General features: G+C 33.5%; 1 protein-coding gene across 1 annotated transcript; it reads right to left on the bottom strand.

Annotated features, from left to right (window-relative positions):
- Nucleotides 1-4033: 4033 nt before the first annotated feature.
- Nucleotides 4034-9729, bottom strand: LOC114721648 (probable LRR receptor-like serine/threonine-protein kinase MEE39). The gene is made up of 11 exons (XM_028907506.1): nt 9629-9729; nt 9269-9404; nt 8909-8980; nt 8745-8816; nt 8588-8659; nt 8255-8397; nt 7826-8043; nt 7558-7684; nt 4989-5051; nt 4722-4911; nt 4034-4630 (listed from the first exon to the last, which is right to left on the bottom strand). Exons 1-11 carry the CDS (start codon nt 9723-9725, stop codon nt 4225-4227), a joined length of 1596 nt encoding a protein of 531 aa, XP_028763339.1. The 5' UTR covers nt 9726-9729; the 3' UTR covers nt 4034-4224.
- Between the last annotated feature and the right edge of the window lie 1043 nt (nt 9730-10772).

Below are 10772 nucleotides of genomic sequence, written 5' to 3'. Positions count from 1 at the left end.
AATTCCAAGAACATGAAAAGATCTAATTAAATACTATAATTACTACCATATCAAGTAAGGGAGAGTTTGTAACAACTATCCCTTATCCACCAATAAAGTTATTTTATTTAATCTCAAACCATTAAAAGCCAGGTTTTAATCCTGGGAAAAACAATTTTTTTTCTTTTTTCTTTTGTTTTTTTTACAAGTCCCAAACACAAGGTCTAATCCTGTTCAAGGAGGGGAATTTTTTGAAAAGTTTAAAACTTTTCAAAAACTCACTTTCAAAGTAACCTGTCTAGTGGTTTAAGTACCTGATTTAACCTTTTTACAAAAACAGTAAAAACCGTTTAAAACCCATAGTTCGTATTCAACCATCAAATCCATTCTTTTTCCATCCAGCCTTTTGAATCTTGTATTAAGTCAACTATAGCCAATAAGGTTTAACATTCAATACCCTAGCCATAGGCTTATACAACAGGTTGTATATACAGATACACATAATTTTTAACAAAATAATAACTATATATCAAAATATTGACCATTTCCTTCAATAGCAGTTATTATGGTTTATCTGTCTTAGACACCTTATGGAGGAATATTTACATATCAAAATAGATATACAATATATCTTCACTCCAAAATAAGATGCATTTTAAGCAAAATATATATAAAAAAGATCTTTAGCTTCCTGCACCTTCAAACTTCACCTATCACTACTCCCTTGCCCTTAGGAGTACTTGCTCTTGTTGTGTTACATGGAAGAAAGGGTGAGATTCTAGAGAATACCTATAGTAACAAATTGCCTTCACGTAATCACACAAGATCACGAACAACATGCTACACAAGCCCAAGAAAACAACACCTTGCATCTAAATATAATCAATGATGCACATACACCATACAACCATATAGCCAATCACTATCTATCGCGTCCACATTCCAAAATAAATGGAAACCAATGCATATTGTCATGACAAATATTATCATGCAAAGGCAACTTACATGTTCTCATGCACAATCAACATAAAGGCACATCCAAGCATGTGACAATCAATGCACAATCACATTAAAGGAAAAGAGTTACTACCTTTTGCTTTTCCTTCCGTACTAACTTCCTTTTGCTTCTTCCTTGGCTCCCTTCTTAATGGACTTGAACAAATATCAAATCCTATAAATTATATATGCAAGGATAGATTAATATATATAGGTATAAGTATTTAAGAATTCTCCCATTTCCCTTATGCTTCCCACAGTCATACTTCCAGAAGTTACACACACACGCATGTGTGTTTGTGTGTGTGTGTGTATACATGACAATTATACTACACAAACTTATAAACAAATTATCATACATTAATCTCTTCAGATATTTCCCCCACAATTCGAGCTTCATATGCATCATTCTATTTACTATTTTAATGTCCAAAAATCTTGATTCAGTCCTCTCAAATCATTATTCAAATTCTACATTAATCTCAACACCCTTGCTAATCTGTAAACTTTTTCAGATTTCAATATCTTTCTTCACACTTCAATCAATTTCGGACAGCACCCCATGCTTCCAAAAATATTTTAATATGTCTACACTGAGGTTTAATCATCTCTCTTCCCTTCCTATATTTCACACCACATTCATAAGCAATTCTGGAAAATTTTTCCAGATTCTAAACATACTCCCAAATTTGGAGCAGGCCCCTTTACCTTAGTTCCAAAAATTCTCCAGCTTTAAAACTATTTTCATACCATCACAATAGAGCTTTTAAACCGGATCCAATAACTCAATATGCCAATAATAGCTGTAGAGCATCAACTCGTAATGATTCTTCAATTTTCCAGTTTGAGATATTGCCACTAAAATTCCAGATTTGACACAGACAACACCCACACACATACATACACACACACACACACACACACACACACACACATATATATATATATATATTACATCTCCTACAGCCCTAAGGTCCTCAAACTACCACCGAACAAACTAAACATCCCTGTTTCGGTAACTAAAACCAGAGCAATCAACTATACAAGCAAGTGCAAAAATCCCAACCACAAACTCCATCCTCACCATTAAGCACGATTTCTATAGCTTGGCTCTCATGCTCTTCACTTTGTCTCTCAAAAACCAGATTTCATCTTCATCATCACCTTGCAACACATGCCCAAATAATAGAAAACAAAGACGGAAGAAGATTCAAGAGAGTCACCTTGTTTGATTTTCACCTTTGTATGAACCGATTCCCTCCTCCGATAGCCTTTCCCCTTCTTGATCTCTCTCGAACTCTCTCAGCGCTCTCTTTGTTTTCACTTCGAAAGCAGAGGAAAAATGAGAAGGGAGAAGATGTTAGGGCAGATTAAGTTGGCATGGGGTATGGAATGACCATTATGCCCTTGTTTTTCATTTTCCCTTTAATTTGATCCTTCTCTATTTTTCTAGGATAATCAAATAATTCCAGAAATCAAATCTGGATATTTTATATGAATTTTCTTCTTCCATTAGCTTTTTAGTCCATAAAATAATTATCCTAAAAATCTCAGTTCAAAAATTATCCTCTAACTACTTTTTTTTGAATTTTTCAAGAAAATAGGTCCTAAATTCCTGAAATTTACTTTATAATTATTTAGATCATATTTTAAGGGTCTTAATCTCAATAATTTCTCAAAAAAAAAAAATTCCTTCATCATGCTTTACTTAACTCCATCAAATTTGAGATATTACAGAGTTGGATCCCTAGGAGTCTACTCTATTGAACTCTTAAGGGTCTCGTTGGCCAAAAACAAAAAGTTAAGGGTCTCATCATTGGTCCTGCAATTCTAATTAAATGAGTCAGAAATGAAAATTTAAAGGTGATGGTAAGTCATAGTTAATGTGGGCAGACTTGGAGCTCTTACTCTGCTATCAAGTAGTTAAAGGTCTCGTTGGCCCCAAAAAAAAAAGTTAAGGGTCTCATCATGGTACATGATACTTTTCCGTTATAAATATAAGACCTATTCTATAATATAAATTACACTAGAAAATAAATATTATATTTAAGACCAAAGGAATAGGTTTACTTAAATAAATAAGTTTACTAATTAATCTCTGAATTCTAGCCAATGAGTTGTCTCATTATGATTCATGTTAATATAACCCTATGAATATTATCAATCATGCATTAATATAAAATATAAAATAGATAATAAATTCTACTGTTCGATGTATACAAGGATATTTCTCCTTAGCCGATGGTTTAAAACTAATTCCTAGTTATCTGCCAACATTCAGATCTTATTAAAAGCTTTCGGATATAAGGTCAGATTCTTCCAGTTTAACTAATAAACGTAGTGTAGTTACAAGCTTGAATCTGCTAATTAAGAAACCTTTGGACAAACAGTAAAAATATCATTGTGGGTCTTTTTGTGGTTGTTAGAGCGAGGTGATTTAAAAGATTATGTGATGAGTTGGATTGTGGAATTCACTTTGTATAAAAGATAGTTTCTCATTGAAATTATATATAAAAAAAATATGATGTTACTTTTAAACAATTTTTATTTTGTTAGTTTAAAAAAACATAAAAATAAAAAGTCAAAATTACCAACCACTAACAAGCTTTTCTTTTACCCAAATTCTATCTGGATTATTTTGACCCTCTAATATGATTCATAAGCCCTCGTTTCATTTTGAAAAAACACATTTTTCGTATCTTTATCTTTTTTTGTGTGCCAGTCGTGTGTCATCTCCATGGGAGAACCAACAAAAGTTTGGAAAAATCACGTTTGACCTTTTCCACTTCAAATTATGTGGACATGATTTGTAGGTGGAACCATTAATTCCCAAACAAAACTTGAATTTTGATGGCCTGAGGAACGATATGAATCTAGTATAAAATTCGGGTAATGACATCAATGGAAGATTCAATTTAGTATTCGGCTAATCCTCCTTGCGTCCTTTATTGCATTGTTCCCGTCTCTTGTTCCCTTTTCCATCTTTTGAGACCATTAATTATCGATCCATTCATGAAATCAAACCAAACAGTAATTGGGAATAAAATAAAGAATGAAATAGAGCCATAGAAACCCACTAATCAACTGAAACTTCAGTAGCAAATTAACAGAGAGAGATGTCACAACCATGATCAAGTCAGGAAGTTTCATAATCCAAAAAAACATAACTTCTGTAGAACAAGTCCAATGAGAAACCACTTTATATTACACACAACAACATCCATTTTAGTATAAACTAATGCAAAGAAACTACCTAGCTGAGGGGAGGGTGATTGAATCAAGATTCCCAGAATGATTGATTGGATGGCTTGGTATACCATTTGAATTCGAAAGACCAATCTCCATAGCTAAACATTCCCTTAGTTCAAGCAACACATAACTAATGTCTGGCCTTTGGGTGCGCTGTGGTGCAATGCATGACATTGCTGTCTCCACAGCCTTCCATGCGGAACAAACATTGAATTCACCTGCCAACCTTAGGTCAACAATGCCTTGGATATCCCCACATTCAATTTTTGGACGAATCCAATCAATGATGAAACATATATCCTCAAGTTCTCTTCTCACCGGTGGATGGCTTGTGATAAGTTGAAGAAGAATCATCCCAAAACTATAGATGTCACTTTCTTTGTTTAGGTTTCCGGACTTTTGAAATCTGTAGTGTCAACAAATAATTAGCTTACAATACAATAGTCTTTTATTTTCTTTGGATTAATATTCTTTATTGATAAAATGCAATGACTTACTCAGGATCAATAAAACCAGGCGTACCAGCTGGTTGAGTTGATAGATGAGTATCTCTTTCATTTTTAAATGCTCTTGATAATCCAAAATCAGCAAGCTTGGCTACCATGGACTGATTTAACAGAATATTGGATGGTTTTAAGTCTCTATGAATTATGGGAGTCTTACAACCATGATGAAGATATTCCAGTCCTGCAACTTTATCAAATTATGTAAGTTATGGTAAAATGTGATTGTTAAGGAGAGAAAAAACTCATTAGTTCTCTAACCTCTTGCTGCATCTATACTAACTTGAAGTCTCTCATTCCACTTTAAAACTTTTGAGTTTTTCTCTGCAGAGACATTGGGTTTTGGTCAATGGAACGCCAGGAACCAAAACACACATATGATGGTATATGTAACAATTCAGTAAAGTGTATAATATAAATGAAGTTGTTAAAAGAATTTGAACAACAAATCGCAGTGTCAAGGTTGGATCAACTCTAAAAGGATGTTTTAGAAGAAAAGAGGAAAAGTGGGTAAAAAAGAGTATGGTAAAGTAGAAGTTTTGGAAACTTTGTGAGGGGACTAACCCTTAAAGAGATGTCTTTCTATTTTTTTTTCTTTTTAGTTGTTATCTTCTTTTACTATTATTTTCTAAGAGGATAATCAAGTTCCCCCATATTTGCTGGTATACTCTTGGCTTGGCAAAAGAAGCCAATCGCTTCAAAAGATCATATATGTGAGCTATTTATAATTAGTTTTTGATTAGTATATATAGTTTTTGATACTAGATGCCGGGATAATGTTAACCTCGTGAAATTTGTGGTATTTCATCACATTTTCCTTTAGCTATTACACTTTTTGGTAAACTAGTGCATATTTGGATGTACTCATGAAAGGAAAATGTGCATAATTGATACTTGGGCTAGAATTGTGGAATTTTGGTTAATTGTGAATATTTTGCCTCTAATTTATCAATTTTGGCTTTCACAGTTTGTCTTACTTTGTTAGGTGGTTGAAGCTTGCCAATGGAGCCATTTGAAACAAGTATTGATTCCCATGAAGTTGGAAAGATACTTAGGAAGCCATGCTATAATGAAGAAATCAAGAAAAGAGGAGATGTAAAATAGAGCACTGTTGGCCTAAGCCAACAGAATCTCTTGGCCTCAACTAACAGCATTCTAGAGAATAACTAGCCGCAACCAAGGAAAATCTTGGTTACAGCCAATGGAAAATTATTGATACTCTGTGTTTTGAAAACAGCATGCTTCCTAGGGCTTCATATGCTATATAAATCAAAGGGATGCGCTATTTTCATGCATTCTAGTCTTCTTGGGTGCATTTGGGAGCTCTTTGGTGTGCTAGGACATGGATTTTGATGGAGATTGAGTTGGGTTTTGAAGTTTGGAAGAGATTTTGGCTTCATATCTTGGTTCTTCTTCTCCATTCTCCTTTCCTTTCTCATGTTCAATGTTTGTGCTAGTTTATCTGTATTTTTCATGGGATTTCTGAACATGTGCAGCTAAACCTTTAATTCTAGGATTATTTTGAATCTTTTATATGGATTAACTCTTGATTCCTCCTCTCATTTTGTGATTAATGATGTGTATGCGTGTGTGTGTGTTTATTTTACCCCTTGCTTAATGCTTGATTACCATTTAGATGTTCTGTTTATTTGAGTGATGCTTGAGAAGGCTAGCTTGAGTGTAGAACTTGGGTAAAATTGTGTAAGAACTTGAAGTCTGCATGTTGAATGAATGGTTTTGTTGGTAAAATAGAGATATACTTGCTACCCTTATATAGTCACTTTAGGATTGGAGATTAAAATTAGGTTTTATTAATTGTAACAAGAGATTGAGCAATTAATGAAATTAAACACTTGTTCTTGACTTGAGAAAGCTTTTACACATACATTATGAATCCTAAACTAGCATATATTCTTCATTTAAAAGCTTTGATGAGAGGAGATAAATTGCATGTTAATAAATACAAGGGGGATAAATAATCCTAGATCCCATTTTATCCTTGAAGTCTAAGAATCATTTGTTTATATTAATTTTTAATTTTGAAAATAGTTTCCTTTCACTCTTAACATATTTGTGTCACTCAAATTAAGCAAAAGTGTGATTATCAATACTTGACGGGTGAACAAAAAATTAATCATTTTCATTGGAGTTAATTAGAAGTATATAGGGATCCAAAATCACTTTACACCAAGGGGGAAAAAAAAAGATTCTAGTAGGATCAATGATTGAAAAGGTGTCGCAAAAGTCTGAAGAGGTAATCTCAGCAAATGAATTGTCTAGAAGTTATGTGCTGGTAAAATAAATAACTTTGATGTGAATTGATGGAACAATGCTAGAGATAGTGAAATCAAGTGAGGAGTTAAGGACATAGATGGAGAAAGTTTCAGTTGCTTGGTTGAGTGCCGATAAGTTTCTTGCGCACTAGCTTTTAGTCAATAAAATATTCACCACCAATTTCTTCCCTATAGATATACTACCTTCAGTCCTTGAAATAATAGTTAGTTTGACTTTTAATTTGGTCTTAAATATGAAATCTCAATTTATTTTATCTCTCATATTTATCTATTTTTTTAAGTAATTCTTGTAGTAGTTGCAGCTATTAAAGATTTCATCAAATAATAACTCTAGCTAATACACATGATTAGTAAGGGTATTTTAGGAAATTTAACTCATTTGTTATAAACAACTAACTTAACACCCTTTTTTAATCCACTCAAATTAGTCAACTAATTCTTGTATTAATGACCAGAAATAGTATTATAAAGGCAAGAAAACCATACCAACCATTACGCAATGCTAGAGAAGTTTTAATTTGATCATTAAGACAAACCTGACAATAGTCCGCTGAGGTCTCCAAGATCCATATATTCATAAACCAACGCTTTGATGTCGTTTTCATCACAAAACCCAACTAGTGAAACCAAGTTTCTATGATGAATGACTGTTAAGAGTTGAGCCTACAAGTTAAAATTGCTCAGATCTCTATTTTAGAACATAATTTTTAACAAGAACATCATTCTACCACCCAGTAGGAACATATTCAACATTGAATTATTAAAAAAATTGAAAACTATGACTTGATGACTTTTATTTCTGACCTCTGATTGAAATTCCTTATAGCCTTGCCTTGAAGATGGAGAAAGTAGCTTAACAGCAACCTTTGTGCCATCTTCTAAAGTACCAAGGTAAATTTTTCCAAACCCTCCTTCTCCAATAGCAGTTTCTAAATTGTTTGTGATACGGAGTACCTCCGTGTAAGAAAATGATTGATTGTTATCTTTTGCAGCTTCCCTTTTTTGAAATTCACTTAGGATGACTACAACATTAAATGAAATTTTGTGAGACTTTCATGATCTTATAAAGTTGTAAAAGCAACTAATTGAGCTTAATTAGATTATTGGCCATCCAAAGAGATTAGACCGTTTGAAGAAAGAGACTCAAGGCATGTGCAGGTTTTTTCCCTTAAAAAGGGGAATTTGGGGATGCGTTTCTAGTAATGAATTGGCAGCATGTGTACGAATAAATACCTCTTTTATGTCTAAATCTCCAGATCACCAGGGCAACAATAACAGTTAGGATGACCAAAGCCGCAACTGATGCAATAAGTGGAATTACAAAATTGTGTTTTTTGCAGGAACTCTTTTGGCAAAGACCTGGATTGTTGGCCACACTAGTAAAATAGAGCAGGGGTTAGCCGAGTTAACAGTATAAGGATATATAATACACATAATGTCATATCAAATTTGATTTATTATATTAAAGTAGATTGCTTCTATGCTTGCGATTTAGGGTTATTTTTGTCCCTTAATGCTTTAAAAGTTAAAATTGAAATATAGAATTTAACATTCAAGACAGTAAACCTTAGCTGCAATCCAGCATTTTCCTTCAAAGCCTTGGGAATTAAACCAGTGAGCTTGTTTCCTGCTAAATTACTGCAAGTGGAATTCTAAGATACACGACTTCGCAATGAACATGAACACGAAAGACTACCTAATGTAATTTTAATTAAGATCTTACATGAACTTCAAATTCGGAAGAGTTGAGAGAAACTCTGGTAGTTGTCCAATCAGTTCATTATTTGACAAATCCCTGTGAACAAGTGTTATTCATAAAACCTAACAACATGCTCAGTATAATGGTACGTAGTTGAAATTTAGAGCCTATCTTATGTAAAAACTTACAATGACTCCAATTTTAATAATTTAGCAAACGATTCACTTATTTCACCTTTGAGGCTGCTTGAGCTCAAGTTCCTACAATTTGTAATTTATCCACCATTTTAAGCAACGTAACTAAGAGAGAGAAACGAAATGGAATCTAAAGGTTATACGTTCAAATATATACGAGTCTATGATTGAGATACATCATCAAATTAAGACATGCTGGTCATTTCATGAATAAAAAATCAGCAAATAATAATGTTCATACCTCGAAATAATACGGCATTCTACCCTCATCCTTAACTATTGTGTGCAAGATGTTGTCCTTGGATGCAGTAAAAATAACATCATAAATAAGAGTAGAAATATGGGACTACTTACAATGAAAGGATCCTTATATTATTTTCGGAGCTGCAAATCAGGCCATCCCATGCTAATTTAGATGGAACACATGGGTCCCCTTGCCAACTAATTCTAGAGATCCCATAAGTATGCTTTATTTCCAACATGGCATCAACTACAAAATTTCCAATCATAAATCATTAGACAGTATAGTCTTTTATTCTCTTTTAGTTTAGTATGGTGATTATATGAATAGAGCAAAAACTGATAGAACGATGCCCAAAATGAACGAATGATAAGGAAAAGAAATAATATCTCCGGTATAAGATCTACTTTGTAGGGCAAATTGTACTAGAAAATAGATCTTATATTGAAGACCGGAGGCAATAATAGAAATACCATCTTGTGTTGCCGTAGGAGAATCAGGTTGTGAGATGGCTTCATAAATTTCGTAGGCATTTAAGATTGGAGGAGCATCTGAATCAGCTGTTGCCATTGCTGTGAAACTAATGTAACCTTTACTCATCTTGTTGGAACTTAAGGTGATAGGCTTCAAGTATTGAAGAGTAAGTACGTGAGACGGTGAATTGTCGTCGTCATCATCAAAGGTGACATTGATAATCCTCTTGTGGCAGGAAGGAAGCTTCTGGATTTCAGCGAAGTGAAGGAACAAATAATATTGAGCAGATATATCGCCACTCCAATTCGCAGTCAATGCATTGGAATTGTTTAGGGGTTGTGATGCAGTGCTTAATACTTCTAATGGCAGGTCATAATTGGAGCTCTTTGTGTTTCCTTCTACACTTGATTTTGCAACATCCCAAGCGTCAGCATGACCTGTTACCCATAAGCGGTCGAATACATCGTCCCTGTACCTACGGAAAAGTGCGCGTACACACTTGTTTCAAAAAAAACAAAATCTCTTTGCACGAGGAAGAAGACTTAGATCTTTACTCTTACACACACACACACACACACATATTGGCATAGATCCATCCTCTTATATGCTTACCATACTTTTGTTCAATCAAATTAGAACAAATGGGTTTTAAAGTAAGAAAACCGTGAAAGTATCTATTATATAATTTTCCTGGTGGTAATTATACTTTTTTTCTCTTTATTAAATTCTTAATTTTTTTCTGTTAGCACTGTTAGCCATATAGCTTTGGTCTGTTAACACTGTTATGATATTAATAGAGCACAAATAAATTATTTAATCAAGAAAGAAAAATGCATAGGCATTAGTCCACCTCTATGTATGTATATAAAAGATCAATTTTCAAGGTCAGCACAAATAATAGTTTTTACTTTTTATTTACTGTACATCTTTGACTTCTTTCATATATATATATATAATTCACAAAGTCTCACAAAAATATAGATACAAGCTAGTTAATTATTGTAGCGTAACAAAAATGAAAGAGCACCTACCTGGTAAAAGGGTTCCAAGGCGGAGAGCCACAATTGACCCTGGAATATAGTAACAAGGGAAGTGGAACTGCCGAATAGGGAGAGTTGTTAAGTGGCCTTAATTCCAGAGTGT

The sequence above is a fragment of the Neltuma alba genome, unplaced genomic scaffold, assembly GCF_004799145.2.
Source record: "Neltuma alba isolate B1F8T4 unplaced genomic scaffold, ASM479914v2 tig00012051_pilon, whole genome shotgun sequence".
Lineage (NCBI taxonomy): Eukaryota > Viridiplantae > Streptophyta > Magnoliopsida > Fabales > Fabaceae > Neltuma > Neltuma alba.
This window is presented reverse-complemented; position numbering and strand designations above follow the sequence as displayed.

Coding starts and splice junctions, on each gene's coding strand:
- LOC114721648 (XM_028907506.1), bottom strand. CDS start 9,725: ATGGCAACAGCTGATTCAGATGCTCCTCCAATCTTAAATGCCTACGAA. Junction 8,981..9,268: donor AATATAAGGATCCTTTCATT/GTAAGTAGTCCC, acceptor TACAAATTGTAG/GAACTTGAGCTCAAGCAGCC. Junction 8,398..8,587: donor AATGCTGGATTGCAGCTAAG/GTTTACTGTCTT, acceptor CTATTTTACTAG/TGTGGCCAACAATCCAGGTC.